Raw genomic sequence first — 17,723 nt, forward strand, 5'->3', positions numbered from 1 at the left:
ACCAACTTGGAAGCAAATCTTTCCTCTTCGTTCGAACCTCCAGATGACTGAAGCCTTATCCAATATCTTCATTAGAGGTCCTGAGCCAGAACCACCGCCCAAGTGGTTGCTTTCCAAAACTGGGAAGTAATGTTTCTTGTTTTAAGCCACTCAATTTGAGGGTGACATGTTTGTAGGGTAAATGGAGGTAGACTGGCTTCTTCTCTCAGGTATCTGAGTAACTAAGGGAAGCAGTGTTCCCATAACCTTGAATGGGCCTGATAAGTAGTGTTCTCATAGACTTGATACTGGGTCCCAAAACAGGAAGTGGGCTCACATGTGCAGAATCCTGCTATGTTTTACAATTGTCTGGCTTAAAGCCAGCTTTGTCTGCCTACAGTACTTATGGAGGTAGGGACTGCCTACTAGGTGCCACAACATGTGCCACACAGAGGGGACAGGCAGCAGGCAGAGACTTGCAGAGACATGCAGGGAGACACACAGCTTGCAGTATGCATGGCTCGCCCACCTGATGAATAAAAGCATGTCAATTTTCTTCCATCTCCCTGAAGCTGGAGTAGACCTGCCAGGCCTTGACAGGCTACAACACAATGTTAGAAGGTAATAGAAAAAAAATTCATCACCAGAATGGAGACAGAAAATGCTATGCAACTATGTGTGGTAAGCATCCTTGTTAATATTCTTACTGCTTTGCTCCTAAGGAAAAAAATATTCAAATCTGCTAAATGCATGTGGAGAGAGCAGAAGTGATGTCATTTGTTTTCTCCACACAGAAGTGCAATTGGGTGGCATGGATCCATGTGTTTACCATTTTCTACCCTCAGCTGTTTCAGCCAAAGCACTTTCTACCTCAATTAGTATTTCTGGTAATGAGACACAACCCCTAGAGGGTCAATAAACTGTTGGTTTCATAAAAAATTTTTCAAAAGGAATTACTTTAAACCCTCCCCAACATCCCTAAAATTGGAAGGTCAAGACCAAGAGAATACATAAAGAGTAAGGAGAAACAGGCACAGATGCCCAGAATCTGCCACTACCCAACTATGACAGCTAGAAATTTAACCAAACTTTTGAACCTCAATTTCTACATCATTAAAATAAATGATGCCTAGCTCACAGATGGATGGGAGAGTTAAATAAAATAAAGCACACAAAAGCCCTTTGAAATGACAAGGCTTAGGATGATGACAGAGATCATCCTTGTCGACTCAGTCTGCTGTTAATATGCTGCTGGGAAAAGCTGGATAGAGGTCAATGGCTTGTCGGAGGATTGAATACATTTATTCAGGTGACCCTGACTGTTCCTCTTTCAAATTGTTCATATCCTGTAAGAACTCAGACATTTCAGTCCAAAGCACACGTTTCTACCAGGGTCCCAAATAGCCCCATTCACCTGATTCAGCTTTTCTTCTATTTTACTTTTATAAGTGATTATTAGGAACTTGTTCTTTCTCCTCTTTGGCAATTCTTGGTATGAGCTGTTTCATCGGAGTTAAAGACTGAAAATCTCAGGGAATAGCTCTAGAATCTGAGTCAAGTTAGCTATCAGTTTCAGTTTCAGTTTCTTCTCTCATTGCTCTCTCTTGAAATCATTTAAAAAATCATACTAATCATAGCAGTCACCTGTAAGCAGATGATTATTTTAAAAAATCACTTACTCATAAAGTCCACACTTCGAGAAATGCCTTACAAATAAAATGTGTATAAATAAAATGTCTGTGCTCGTGGATGGTTATTAAGAAAACTGGGTTCAGACTTAATTTTTCCTTTTTCTTTTCTTTGTTTAGCTTCCTCTTCTTCTAAACTTTTATAAATAAGTACAACATTCCTAGGGGAAGCTGGTGATCTCTAGGAATAAATGCTTGAAAGCATTATAATCCCCAAATTGATCAATTAACTTGTAAAAAATACAGAATTATCATTTCTTCATTAAAAATAAATTAAAGCATAAATTTCACCTATTTCTGTCTATATCTTCTTAGAACTTATTTTTTTATAATCAATTCTTTTTAAGGAATTTTATTTCCAAATTTTAGCAAACATTTTCCAGTGTGATCTGTCCTACACACATGGGTACTTGCAACTATTGGCTTCATCTCAACTGTTTCAGATTTTTAAGTGCTTTTAATATGAAATATTGTGAAAATACTTCATATTAAGAGAGTAGGAAAATAAACATTTGTGTTATCAACACTAAGATCCACAGATGTTAATATTTTGTCTGTTTCAAATATTACTATTATTTTAAAGAAATGACATTAAAATTACAAGTGAAGCTTTCCAGATTCCAATTTTTTCTTCCCTTTCCATGCACAAAACTTACCCTAAGATTTGTGTGTTACACTGTCTACTTATGTTTTAACAATTGTACTATATATGTAAGTATGCCAATTAATGTTGGGGTGCCAGAATGTCCTTGGTATATTGTTTTTGGTTTTTTTTAAGAAAGATTTTATTCATTCATCTTTAGAGGGGAAGGGAAGGAGAGAGGGAGAGAAATATCAGTGCATGGTTGCCTCTCAGGTGTCCCCCACTGGGAACTGGCCTGCAACCCAGGCATGTGCCCTGACTGGGAATTGAACCTCAATCCCTTAGTTCATAGGCCCGCGCTCAATCCACTGAGCTATACCAGCCAGGGCTGTTCTTGGTATATTGTTGATGAAAGGATTCAAAGGCTTAAGGGGACAGGGATTTGGAGTGAATTTACAACGTGTGAGCCACTCACTCAGCTTATAACCCTGTCCAAAGGGGAGTTCTCAGAAAACACTACCTTTACCAACACATTGAGAAATACACTGGTGAGGAAATGACTGACACACTACAATGCTCAGAGTACTGCAAGGCAGTGATGATGTTGAATGCTGCTCCCTTTGAAATAGGCTCCCTGCTCTGCAATCCCAAAGAAAAGCTGGAGGTGGTTATAAAAATGAGCAGCAGGACTAGAGCAGGAATCAAAGTAGCTTAACACACCGAGATTTTTGGTAGCTAATTGATTATGGTGTTCCTAGAGAAAATATATTTGGACAATCTATAGTATAAAAATAAGCTTTAAGTCTTTAATTATTGTGAACAGTCTTTAATTGACACAATGGAGAGTCACAACTTGTCACTCAGTTCCCGGACTTGAGCCAATTCATAAACGTCAGTCCCTTAAATGAAGGGGAGTCCAGATTCCCTAAGGTAATCCTGCCATGGGGACAGTGAGAAGGTTGTGTAAGTATTCCTTCAGTTCCCCAAAGCACCTGCAGTTATTTAGTGTGGCTATGCCCTGGGGAAAGAGAAATATGCAGACTCTTCAGAGATTATTGAACTAGCTCAGAGCTAACACTAACCCAGCAACATCCTACATCAGTGTGGTTTAGTAGTCAGAGTAGAAATTTATAGAAGTCAGTTAGTTCCCTACATTAAATGGAGTTGAGGGATTAGAAATTCTTTATTATAATGTAGAAAAAGGAAAATAAGAGTTCATCTCATAGTGGACTGAACGGGTCTGTGAACTCCCCTGTGCTTAACTATGCAGTTTTTAAAATGCAAACCATACATTATTCAACAGGAAGTATATCCACTTTAGCTCAATCTAGGGAACAAGAAGGATCGAATGAAAGTGGCTGGAATAACTCCTCCCTTCAAATATATAAAATCACCAATAATATTTCAGAGATTAATGGCACTATCAAATTTGAAAGATAGAGAGTAAGGATTTCTATTAATGCTCCCATTTAATTCACCTATGAGGTCTATGCCAAAGAAAGATGGATTTTGAATTATGTGATTAGCATAAATATAACCAGGTAGCATTGCCACTTGTACAGTTGTTTAAAATGTGGTTAACGGCACACCACTATTAAATATGGCAAATGCTTCTTCCCTGGACCAGTTAGTAAAGGTCATAGAAGCAATTTACTCTTATGTAACCAGGACAGTACTACAGATTCCCTGTATTAACTCAGGACTTTGGAGTCTTTCCAGCTCTCTGCGTTACCAGGTCCGGAGACCTTGATTATCTTACCATCCCAACAGACATAATGTTTGTCTACTATTTTGGTAACATTATTCTAACTGACCCCGGAATTACATGTGTGGGAATATTTTTACACTGAAACTGAATTCTGGCCAGTCATCCTTCACCTTGACAAATATCACACCTTTTTCTTAGCATGCATCTCCTTTTCTTCACTTTGTCACTGTAACTGATAAAAATTGTCTCTCCTCATAATTTCCCCTTAAATGGCTTCTTGTAAATAATCTGTTCATTTTATTTTAATTTTTGACCATTTTTTCCTTGTGTCTTTCATTGGTTCTAGCTCAGTCTCAGTCATTGCTCATCACCATCATGGATGGTAATTCTGTTTTGTCTCAGAATTCATGAGGAGAGAAGACTCCAGTCTAGAAATTTTGCATAGAAAAGGATTTAACACAGGGAATTAGAGTCTTACATAACTGTAGGGCTAGAGAAAGCAAAAGTCAATCCAGAAAGTGGCTAGAAATCTAGAAGTGACTGTCCACAGGCATGAGGACACCAGTGAGAATTAGTCTACAGCCGCCACAGGAAGAAGTGAGGACTGAATATTTGAGCATCAGAAAAGTGTCTCTCATCAAAACAATGGACCCTAAAATCAATGGTAAGGACATATTGAGGAATGAGTCTTCAACAATGTGAACTCAGTTTTTACTCTGTATACTCCCATGTAAACAAATGTAGATTAAAAACTTAAAGGATTTATTTATTTATTTATATTTATTTTAACTGTTGTTCAAGTACAGTTTTCTGCCTTCTCCCCTACTCCTCCCCACCACCTCAGCCCTCCCCTGTTTCCATCCTGTCCTTGTTATTGTTCATGTGTCCTTTATAATTCTTCCTGTAAACCCTCCACCCTTTTCCCCCACTGTCCCCTTCCCTCTCCCCTCTGATCACTGTCTGCCTGTTCTCAGTTTCAGTGTCTTTGGCTATACTTTGCTTGCTGGTTTGCTTTGTTGATTAGGTTACTGTTAATGGTGAGATCATATGGTATTTGTCTTTCACCACCTGGCTTATTTCACTTAGCATAAAGCTCTCCAGTTCCATCCATGCTGTCACAAAGGGTAGGAGCTCCTTCTTTCTTTCTGCTGCATAGAATTTCATTGTGTAAATGTACCATAGTTTTTTTGTCCATTCATTTACTGATGGGCACCTAAGTTGCCTCCAGCACTTGGCTATTATAAGTTGAGCTGCTATGAACATTGGGGTGCATAGATTTTTTGGATTGGTATTTCAGGGTTCTTAGGATACAATCCTAGCAATTCCATTGCTAGGTCAAAAGGCAGTTCCACTTTTATTTTTATGAGGAAATTCCATGTTGTTTTTCATAGTGGTTGCACCAGTCTGCAATCCCACCAACAGTGCACTAGGGTTCCCTTTTCCTCACAACCTCTCCAACACTTGTTGTTTGCTACTCTGTTTATGATGGCCACTCTCACCGGTGTGAAGTGGTATCTCATTGTGGTTTTAATTTGCATCTCTCTAATGGTTAGCGATACTGAGCATCTTTTCATATGTCTCTGGACCCTCTGTATGTTCCCCTTGGAGAAGTGTCTGTTCAAGTTCTTTGCTCACTTTTTAATTGGGTTGCTTGTCTTCTTAGAGTGAAGTCGTGTAAGTTCTTTGTATATTTTGGAGATCAAACCCTTGTCTGAGGTATCATTGGCAAATATGTTTTTCCATACAGTTGGTCCTTTTTCATTTTAATGCTATTTTCTTTAGCCTTGAAGAAACTTTATTTTTATGAGAACCCATTTGTTTATTCTTTCCTTTATGTTCCTTGCTCTAGGGGACATATCAGTAAAAAGTTGCTGCGTGAAATATCTGAGGTTTTCCTGACTATACCCTCCTCTAGGACTTTAATGGTTTCACGGCTTATATTTAAGTCTTTTATCCACCTTGAATTTATTTTGGTGTATGGTGTAAGTTGGTACTCAAGTTTCACTTTTTTGCGTGTAGCTGTCCAGTTCTCCCAACACCATTTGTTGAAGAGGCTATTTTTTCTACACTTTATGCTGCTGCCCCCTTTGTCAAATATTAATTGACTGTAGAGACTTGGATTTATTTCTGGGTCCTATATTCTGTTCCATTGGTCCATGTGTCTGTTCTTGTGCCAGTACCAGGCTGTTTTGATTACAGTGGTCTTGTAATACAGTATGGTATCAGGTATTGTGATCCCTCCTACTTTGTTCTTCTTTCTCAAAATTGCTGCAGCTATTCAGGGTCACTTATGGTTTCATATAAATTTTTGAAATGTTCTATATCTTTGAAATATGCCATTGGTACTTTAATAGGTATTGCGTTGAATCTATAAGTTGCTTTGGGTAGTATGGACATATAGATGATGTTAATTCTTCTGATCCATAAACATGGTATATGTTTCCATTTGAAAAACTTAGAGGATATAGATAGAGTTAAGCACAAAAGCATTTTATAAATCTATGACAGTATTATTTTTTATGACTTTATTTATTTATTTTTAGAGAGTGGGAAAGTGAGGAAGAGAGGACAAAAAGCATTGAGAAAATTGGTTGCCTCTCTTATGCCCCTAACTGGGGACCTGGCCCACAACCCAGGCATGTGCTCTGACCAGGAATCAAACCAGTGACCTTTTGACTTGTGGGACAATGCTCAACCCACTGAGCCACACCATCCATGGCTAAGACACTATTACATTATTAGACTACAAGTACAATTTGATAGTTCACTCAGACATTTATAAGACTTGACTGAGCTTTAAACACATTCTGCAAATTCAATTTATATCCATTTACAGCTAAATGGGTACTTAGCTCATGATAACCCAGTGTCTTCTACCCGGGTCAAGAATAGATGACCTCCATTAGCACAGTCTTTCCTTATTGGAATAATTTTGAACAATGACTTTTGATTCATTAAATGGACTCATAATTTATGCATTTATTAATTCATGTACATAGTGAAAAAATATGCAACTGTTAGACAAGAAACACTGCCTAGCCTTATGCAAAATGCTGAGTGGGATACAAAATTGTGTATTGTTCTCAAGAAAGACCACACATACAAATAAAGAGCAAATAAAAATAATATTAGGAAATAAAAAAACACAAGGATAAAGCTACATAATATTATAAAACAGAAAATACAAGAACTGAACTAGCAATAAATAAATGCTGAGCTCTGAGTTGGAAGGAGTGCTATTGGGTGGAATGGTAAGGGAAAGATTCATATAGGAAGTGGCTGCTGATCTGGGACCTGAAGGCTGAGTGCAATGTGAACCCTTGAATATTGAAGGTATGTCAGAGAAGCACCACAATGTGAGCAGAATCAAGGAGGCATGGGATATGAGAGATATTAGAAGCAATGAGTAGAGCATGGTTGGTCCATCTGGCTGGTGTATAGTGACATGTAGGAAAGTATTAGAATTTGGGCTTAGAAAAGTAAGTTCAAGTAGATTCTATCCTGCAAGTATTGAGAAATGTGGCAGAGGTTGCTAGTTGACACAGTATCCATTTCCCCCTTTTCCTGTGGCCACAGAACTTACTAGTATAATTAGATATATGTGTGTTGGAACAAAGACTATTTTCCATTCCACCCCTCACCCCCTACTCCCCACCCATCCCCATCCTCATCTCTACAGCTGTGAGAGGTGAATGGAAGTGATGTGTGCTTATGGGTGTATCCCTAAGGAGCATGCCCCCTGCCCCTTTTACTTTCCCTTCTCCAGCCTGCCATCTGAAATATGGAAGTAGAGTGTGCCATTTGGGACCAGTGGACAAGGAAAACTGAGAGTTAAAAATAGGTGAGGCATATATATCTATATAATATATATAATACCTCTATCTATATAATCTATATTATAGATATATATTCTATATAATATATATTCTATATACCTATATGTATCTATATCCATATGGCTACATGAGTATATTTATATGAGCTCTCTATATATACAGCTAAATGAGTATATCTATAGATATACGTACATATTGTACATATATAATCTCAATAAAGTTGATTAATGAAATTAATTTGACTATGCATGTATATGCAAAATAGATCAATGGGAGGTGGAGAAAAAGGATAAATGTATGGCTTCAAAAAATGCTTTGGATGATTAGGACTTGTTCTGGGAAAATAAGAAGAATGAAATCAGATAGACAAAGGCATTGTCATGAGTGGAGGAGTAACAGACTTTGGAGACAAACCAAACCTTAAGATGTTGATTCATGTGTTGCAGGATCAGGCTTTTTGATGTAAGGCATCAGCTGAGCTTCCCCACAGACTGTGAAGACGCCACATCAAAAAATGGAAAGGATGCCGAGAGCACTGACTCTTGCTAGTTAAATAAATTTTCTCAGTCTCATCAAATCCCTTTTGTTCACTTGTAAAATGGGGTTAATGGTGCCTACAGATTGCAAAACAGTTGTAAGAGCAGAAAAATGTGTAAAACACCTAACATCCTATGGCCTGGCATATAGTAAGCACCCATAAATGCATAAGATGAAGGCCGATTACAGTAACAGAATAGAAAATAAATGCACTTTCAAGATATCAAAAAGTCTCCCATAGGATGTTCTACAAGGTGCTTAAATCAGGAAATAAGAATTCAGTTAATAGGAAAGATAAATCCATTTATAAATCACAGTATGGTAATAGGAAAGGGGCTGGGTGAAGGCACATAGCAGTTGGCAGTATTGTTTGGGGTGGGGGGTTGGCTCCTTTCACCACAGAAGCTTAAATGTATTCATTTGCTTTTTTACCTATGTTGACTCATCCTCAGGAGTGGGAGTTCAGATAAAAGGGAGCTCTTGCAGCATCCTGCTTAAGATTCTCCTCATAGAGGATTTGGTTCTCAGCCCATTTTCTGTCAGCCTTCCTGAAATTGGAAAGCAATGCACAAAGGTTCTCAGGCTCCACAGTGAGCTCTCCAGAGCTCCAGACTGGAAGGTACCGCTGCCTGCAGACATCTCCATCTGCATGTCCTGCAGGCACGTCCAACTCAGTGTGTCCAAACCAAATCAATCACCTTCCCACATGCCCATTTCCCCCTCCAGCCTTCTACCTAGGTTAAAGCCATTGCCAATTTACCAGGTACTAAATCTAGAAATTTCAGTTCTTTCACTTCTCATCCCATACTCCCCCAAATTAATCTGCTGTCCATCTTTTGTAGATTTACCCTGTTGTAACCTGTTTCATGGACTGTGTTTGACTTCCATGGTGCTGGTGAGGGTTACTCTCTCTCCAAGGCCACAGCAACATCAGACTAGCCAGCCCTACTCCAAAGTCTCCGGTGTCTACCCACCCAGAATGCCAAACCTAGACAAGCTAAAGAACCACCATCCTGGCGAGCTGTGCAATGGGTACTCCTATCTCCTTTCCCAGGTTTCTCACCTTCTGACTAACCCAGTTAAATTTGTGAAACACGAGACTTCTGCCCAAGATGGAGGCATAGGTGGAAACACTGTACCTCCTTGCACAACCAGGTTTATGAAAAACAAAGATTTAGAAACCAGAACACAACCAGAAGAGAGAGAGAAAACTGAACTGTACCAAAGTCTGACAACAATGAACCATTCATTCAGACCAATAAACCAGGCAAAGAAGCAAGCAGTGAGACAGACTGCACAACCCAGGGCCCCAGCCCTGGGAAATAAAGCCTAAAAGCACCAATTTGAAAGTCTTTTGGGGGTGAAGGTGCCGGGAGAGGCTCCCAGGCTCACAGAAAGCTCATTAGAGAGACCAACAGGGTCCTGGAGGGTGCACAAGACCACACACCTGGAAGCCAGCACCAGAAGGTCCCAATTTGCTTGTGGGAAGTGGCAGAGGGGATGAAAATCTGAGAGAGCAGAAAAAAGCCATTGCCCCTCTCTGACCCTGCCCCCACATACAGTATCACAACCCAGGAACTGGGTTGCCTCACCCTGGTGAATACCTAAGGCTCTGCACCTCATATGTAACAGGCGCAAACAGACCAAAACATTATGGCTCAAGAAGAAGAACAGCTCAAATCCCCAGAGCCAATACTTCTAAGCGACCAAGAGACAGCCAACCTATCTGATGCACAGTTCAAAATACTGGTGATCAGGATACTCACTGAACTGGTTGATTTTAGTCACATATTAGATGAAAAAATGAAGGCTACACTAAGTGAAATGAAGCAAAATGCACAGGGAACCAATAGTGATGGAAAGGAAACTGGGACTCAAATCAATTGAGTGGACCAGAAGGAAGAAAAAAATGACCAAACAGAAAAATATGAAGAAACAAGAATTTTAAAAAATGAGGAGAGGCTTAGGAACCTCCAGGACATCTTTAAACATTCTAACATCAGAATTATAGGGGTACCAGAAGGGGAAGAGGAACAGCAACAAGTGGAAAACTTATTTGAACAAATAAAGGAGAAAGTCCCCAGTCTGGCAAAGGAAATAGACTTCCAGGAAGTCCAAGAAGCTCAGAGAGTCCCAAAGAAGGTGGACCCAAGGAGAAACACACCAAGGCACATCATAATTACATTAGCCAAGATTAAAATGCAGGAGAGAATTCTAGAAGCAGCAAGAGATAAGGGGACAGTCACCTACAAAGAAGTTCCCATCAGACTGTCAGTGGATTTCTCAAAAGAGACCTGTAGGCAAGAAGGGGCTGGAAAGAAGTATTCCAAGTCATGAAATCCAAACACCTACATCCAAGATTGCTTTATCCAGCAAAACTTTCATTTAGAATGGAAGGGCAGATAAAGTGCTTTTCAGATAAGGTCAAGTTCAAGGAATTCATCATCCCCAAGCTATTATTATATGGAATGTTAAAGGAACTTATCTAAGAAAAAGAAGATAAAAAATATGAACAGTGAAAGGACAACAAAGTCACAATTATTAACAATCATACACAAAACAAAAGCAAACTAAGAGGACAGCTAGATCAAGAGTGGAACCATAGAAATGGAGATCACATGGAGGGTTAGCAACAGGAGAGTGGGAGGAGGAGAAGGGGGGAGAAGGTACAGAGAATAAGTAACATAGATGGTAGGTAGAAAATAGGGGGAAGGGCAATAATAGTATAGGAAATATAGAATCTAAAGTACTCGTGACACATGGACATGAACTAAACAGGGATAATGGGGGGAGGGGGTATGCAGGGTAGAGGGGAATGAAGGGGGGAATGGGACAACTGTAATGGCATAATCAATAAAACATATTTAAAAAATAAAATAAAGTAGAGCCTGGAAAAGAGAATTCAAAAAAAAAATATTTGTGAAACACCAACCACTTCTCATTTTGAAAATATTATGGCTCTCCATCGAACTTATAGAATAACATCAAAAAATCTAGATTTCACCCATTTCCTTTACCATGTTATCTCCTCAAGCATTCTATGCTCCAAACACATTGAATGATGGGTCCTGCCCCCAATATAACATATACTTTTTAACCTCAGGGTAGTGGCACATGGCATGTTCTCTGTGAACTTGCTAAGCTCCACTCTTCCTTTCGGACTCAGCGTGAAGGTCCTCTCCTCTGTTTAGCTGCCTTAATTTTATTCCCTTCTGTTTCCTGTTGCTACCCAAGGCCCCACTGACTGCATGTGCCTGTATGCATTAACTGTATATTTTACAGTGCTAGAAGACACACACCATCTCTTACTGTCATCTCTAAATCTCTTGGGCACTTTGAGTTGACTATGAATCAGTCTAAACATAATCTTCTTAAATGTTACTTTCCAAAAGTGGTGTTTTTCACAAAAGCTTTTAAAAATTCCCAGAGAACCAGTTTACAATTTTGTTTACAATGTACCGAAAAAGTGAACTCCCTCAGCTCTTTCACATTACACTTTTAAAGTCCTGTGCAGTTGTTATTCCAGGTGCACCGCTACCATAAGCAGTTTTTGTAGACATCTGCTGTGAATGCCGTTTGTTCCCGGTACACAAGTGCCTCGGTGTATGGTCGTCTAAATTGACACCAACTATTCTAGAGAGCATTAAAATCAGGTAATATACCAAAATATCTGAAGTCTAAAAATGCAGAAACTGACTTTCATTTATAAATTGAAAAGATTTTTTACCAAGTTCAATATGATATATGTTTGCTTGTTCTTTCTGTGACATCAAGAGAGAAGCTGTGAAATGTTACCCTTATCCAAGTAATTTTCAAATAACTCTCAGATCTGTTTTAATTACTTGGGCATTTTAGGTAAAATTATGGGGAATTGGGGTGTTAAGGAAATTATAAAAAAGATTGCTTTTGATTCTGATTAATTTATACTGTTTTTAAAGATTTTTTAAATTTAATTATTGTTCAGTACAGTTTTCTTTTACTCCCATCCCAGCCCACTCCCCCCAGTTCTCCCCAACTCCCTCCCATTCCCCCCCACCACCTTAGTTTTTGTCCATGTGTCCTTTATACTTGTTCCTGTAACTCCTTCCCCTTTTCCCCTCTCCCCTCTGGTCCCTGTCAGCCTGTCCTGTATTTCAGTGTCTTTGGTTATATTTTGCTTGCTTGTTTGTTTTGTTGTGTAGGTTCCTGTTAATGGTGACATCATATGGTATTTGTCTTTCACGACCTGGCTTATTTCACTCAGCATAATGCTTGCCAGTTCCATCCATGCTGTTGCAAAGGGTAGTAACTCCTTTTTTCTTTCTGCGGCATAGAATTCCATTGTGTAAATGTGCCATAGTTTTTGGATCCATTCATTTACTGATGGGCACCTAGGTTGCTTCCAACTCTTGGCTATTGTAAATTGTGCTGCTATGAACATTGGTGTGCATAGGTTCTTTTAGATTGGTGTTTCAGGGTTCTTAGGATATACTCCTAACAGTGGAATTGCTAGGTCAAAAGGCATATTTATTTTTAGTTTTCTTAGAAAATTCCATACTGTTTTTCATAATGGTTTTACCAGTCTGCAATCCCACCAACAGTGAACTAGGGTCTCCTTTTCCTCACAACCTCTCCAGCACTTGTCGTTTATTTCTTTGTTTATGATGGCCATTCTGACTGGTGTAAAGTGGTATCTCATTGTGGTTTTAATTTGCATCTCTCCAATAGCTAGTGATATTGAGCATCTTTTCATGTGTCTCTGGATCCTCTGTATTTCCTCCTTGGAGAAGTATCTGTTCATTCCTTTGCCCATTTTTTTAAATTTTTTTTTATTTAACTCTTGTTCAAGTACAGTTTTCTTTCTTGTATTCCCAGCCCTGCCCTCCCCCAGTGCTCCCCACCTCCCTCCCATCTCTGCCCCCCACCTTAGTTATTGTTCATGTGTCCTTTATACTTGTTCATGTGAGTACTTCCCCTTTTCCCCTGTGATTCTCTCCCCTCTCCCCTCTAGACCCTGTCAGCACGTTCTGTGTTTCAGTGTCTTTGGTTACATTTTGCTTCCTTGTTTGTTTTGTTGTTTAGATTCCTGTTAAAGGTGATATCATATGGTATTTGTCTTTCACTGCCTGGCTTATTTCGCTCAGCATAATGCTTTCCACAAGACAAGGTTGTCCACTTTCACCACTTCTATTCAATATAGTATTGGAAGTTCTAGCCATTGCAATCAGACAAGAAAAGGAAATAAAAGGCATCCAAATTGGAAAGGAGGAAACAAAACTGTCACTGTTTGCAGATGACATGATAGTGTACATGGAAAATCCTATAGACTCTACCAAAAAACTGCTCGAACTAATAAATGAATTTGGCAAAACAGCGGGTTACAAAGTCAATATCCAGAAATCAAAGGCATTTTTTTATACTAACAATGAAACAGCAGAGGCAGAAATCAAGAAAAAAATCCTTTGCCCATTTTTTAATTGGGTTGCTTGTCTTCTTAGAGTGGAGTCGTGTAAGTTCTTTGTATATTTTGAACATTAAACCCTTTGTCTGAGGTATCATTGGCAAATACATTTTCCCAAACAGTTGGTTCTTTTTATTTTAATACTGTTTTCTTTAGCCGTGCAAAAGCTTTTTATTTTGATGAAATCCCATTTGTTTATTTTTTCCTTTATGTCCCTTGCTCTAGGGGACATATCAGTAAAAAGGTTGCTGCGTGAAATATCTGAGATTTTTCTGCCAATGTTCTCCTCTAGGACTTTAATGGTGTAATGGTTTATATTTAAGTCTTTTATCCACCTTGAATTTTGGTGTATGGTGTAAGTTGATGCTCGAGTTTCATTTTTTTGCATGTAGCTGTTCAGTTCTCCCAACACCATTTGTTGAAGAGGCTATTATTACTTCACTTTATGTCACTGCCCCCTTTGTTGAATATTGATTGTAGAGGGTTGGGTTTAATTCTGGGCTCTCTGTTCTGTTCCATTGTTCTATGTGCCTGTTTGTATGCCAGTACCAGGCTGTTTTGATTACAGTGGCCTTGCAATACAGTTTGATATCAGGTATTGTGATCCCTCCTACTTTGTTCTTCTTTCTTAAAATTGCAGCTGCTATTCAGGGTTGTTTATGGTTCCATGTAAATTTTTGAAGTGTTTGTTCTATGTCTGTGAAATATGCCATTGGTACTTTAATAGGTATTGCATTGAATCTGTAAATTGCTTTGGGTAGTATGGACATTTTGATGATGTTAATTCTTCCAATCCATGAACACGGTATATGTTTCCATTTATTTATGTCTTCCTTGATTTCTTTCTTCAGTGTTGTGTAGTTTTCTGCATACAGGTTTTTTACCTTCTTGGTTAGGTTTATTCCCAGATATTTTATTTTTCTTTTTGCTATATCAAATGGGAGTTTTTCTTGATTTCCGCTTCTGTTTCATTGTTAGTATACAAAAATGCCTTTGATTTCTGCTAATGTATATCTTTTGTATCCTGCTAATTTATTCTATTGTCATCTAAATCTATGGAAAAGATTAAATCTAGCAGTTGATTTCAAATATTGTATTCCCTAGGTTTATTTTCTCTTAAATTACTTTAAAAACTGAAATATGAAAATATCAAGGAGATAAGTGAACATAAATGGGCACATTTTAATATTTATCAACCAATTACATTATCACTTAGCTCAAAATCAAACTTGAAAAGTGAGTGAGCATTTTTTCTTTTCTCAGTGAAGATATATATTCTTACAGATTAGCTCAAGTTTGAAAATCATTATTATTACTACATTCAATCATTTCTTCTCACATTCTTCTTCCTTTGTTAATCTTCTTGAGTGGTAAAAGTGCTTACAATCTATAAAAATTAGACAAATTATTACTCTCTAGAAAATATTTATTGACATGTTTTACTTTTCTCTCCATTTTCTGAGAAATAAACACAATACACAAAATACAGTAAAATGCACTTTTCCCATTTCAAATAAATATATTTTACTCTTGTAAAAAATTAATAATCTGTGTAATTCACCATAGTATCGTCATCAGTGAAATAAAGCAAAGAAATTCTCTAGTTAAGTTGTCACTTGTTTTTATAATTATTACAGCATTTCACTGCAGAGAGGAAACACTATTCTCTGTAGAATTATATTCAGACTTGGAGACTGTTGCTTTTGGTTTGGGGAAGACAAAGATAAGTTTCTTTAAAACATGTTTACTGTCAAAAAGAGTCTTAGTCTGGCAGAAAGAAAGCATCCAAGTCTTTGCTGAATGAACAGAGTTATGTGTAAACTTTCTTATTAATACTCCCTAGAGACCAGACTACATTCTGAATTATAGTGACTCCTCTGTATCACACTAGCAATTTTTAAAAACTAGTGGTTAAGTATTTAAATTAGTAGTTATGTGTATAATATAAAACCAAGACAGAATTTTAAAACTCTATTAACAGGAAAAGTTAAAATAATGGTGTTAAAAAGGACAAAATTATCCTTTTCACAATTGTTATTAACATTGTAAGAACTGAAATCTACTGAATTATACACACTGAAAACAGACTCTTGTATACACATAGATCCCTGATCAGTTTAAGACAATGTGTTAGTTTACTCTTGTAAGTAGTTAAGAATACTTTAGTAACTAGCAAAAATCACATTTAGGCAGTCACCAATCTTCAGACTTCTTGTGTCTAATGTATTTCATTCTCAAAAGACTATCTCATCAATTAATACAAATCATTAGTACTGTCTAACTTCCTATATTAGCAGTTACTTGGTACTTCATATATTAGCAAGCTTATGGAAGTAAATCAAACTTTACTGTAGCTCCAATCCCACCATCGCAGGGCTGGTTTGCATGGATGCAGAAATGTTGGTCAACTTCTATCAAAGCATAAACCTCAAAGCATAGCCGTGTTCAGTAAAAATCTTACACAAGCTATAAAGTGGGTATTAGATCTGTGCTCAGCATTATAAACTATTGCCCAGGTGGGGACTTATAAAATATGAAACTTTTCCCTCTTTATTTTAAAGGATACAAAATTAAATGTTTAAGCATTGATTTATGGCAACATTTTTATTTCTATACATTTCTGAGACAAGTGTGTGCTCAAAAATTCACAAATTCAATAAAATAAATTTATGGTTCCCTATTTGACATCCTTTATAATTCCTCCATCTCAAAGTGTGTATTAAAGCTGTTTGCCATGGATGTGTGCTCAAAAATCCTTGTCAGGCTTGGTTTCAACAGTTCTACTGAGTGACATGACAGGTGCTGAGTCGTGTCATTCTTCAGGGACATTTGGTCTGTCCCAGGCTCCCTTCTGTCGTAATAGAGAGCCCAGAGCAGCGTAATGGTGAGAATCATGGCCAGGATCTGTGTCACACCAATGGAGATTCCCAGAAACCTCAGGACCTGCAGTTGTTTGGTTCCTCTCAAAAAGGAATACATTTTCTTCCCACAACCCTGTAAAAGAAATAACACAGTCAATATTACTTTGGATGTGTTACAGAGGGTCAAAGTAGTAAAAACAATCTGTATCAGTTGATAGAACCAAAGGACTGAATCACAAAATTGAGGACAGGCATTCCCAATTGGGGACCCCTGCAAGAAGCCGGAGGGGTGACGGAGATGGGAACTTTTTGAAAAGCCTGCCCAGGTGATTCTGAGGAGCTCACTACCTTCTTCTGTCTTCTTACAACCTGGAATTGAGAACTACTGCTATAAAAACATATCTAGAGCAGGGGCTGGCAAACTTTTTTTGGTAAAGGGCCAGGTAGTGTATATAACATACATTTTAGGTTTTGCAGGCCATGTGGCCTCTGTTCCAACTACTTATCTCTGCCACTGCAACACCACAGTAACCACAGACAATGGTAAATGAACGAGTGTAGCTGTGTTCCAATGAAACTTCATGAACAAAAAAGGCAACAGGCCAGATATGGGCACAAGCCATAAAGTGCAGACTTATGATATAGGCTGATTCAAAATTCTCAAAAATGATATTTCACTATTATTATTTGTATTCACTGTGTGACTGTTGTTCATTTGGTCAAAAGCTCTTCCCTAGGGATCAGGAATATTTTTCTCTAGTCTGAAGCTGAAACATGCTGGCAGGTGGAAATCAGTCTATTCCCATCCCGCTACCCTCCACATGCACACCTCTGTCCTCTGCCTACAGCAGAGATACACATATGGTACTTTCTGACATGACACCACGTTCTAGTTCTACCAAGTAAGAATTTAACATCTGACTTAAAAAGATTAGTGAGGTTTTTTGTTTGCATGTTTATTCAAAAGGCTATAAGAGTACCTGTGGTACTACAGAAAGAATAGGAGGGAAAAAAAGAGAAAAAATTCACAACTAAGGAACATAGGGGATAAGGGACAAAAAAAGAAGGTAGAATATGGCTAACAATTGTCA

At 38.1% G+C, this 17,723-nt stretch overlaps 1 protein-coding gene across 3 annotated transcripts in view; it reads right to left on the bottom strand.

Moving 5' to 3' along the window:
* Positions 1 to 15,805: 15,805 nt before the first annotated feature.
* The window catches only part of TSPAN12 (tetraspanin 12), a 77,401-nt gene continuing 75,483 nt past the window's right edge, over positions 15,806 to 17,723 (bottom strand). For 2 of the 3 annotated variants that reach the window (XM_037058807.1, XM_037058809.1), the window contains one exon: positions 16,256 to 16,765. In XM_037058807.1, the coding sequence (XP_036914702.1) occupies positions 16,463 to 16,765 (303 nt within the window). In that variant the 3' untranslated portion in view covers positions 16,256 to 16,462. Of the gene's footprint in view, positions 16,766 to 17,723 lie in introns of all 3 variants that reach the window. The other variant, XM_037058808.1, reaches the window with a different exon arrangement.

The sequence above is a fragment of the Sturnira hondurensis genome, unplaced genomic scaffold, assembly GCF_014824575.4.
Source record: "Sturnira hondurensis isolate 20B ecotype Veracruz unplaced genomic scaffold, ASM1482457v3 Scaffold0010324, whole genome shotgun sequence".
Lineage (NCBI taxonomy): Eukaryota > Metazoa > Chordata > Mammalia > Chiroptera > Phyllostomidae > Sturnira > Sturnira hondurensis.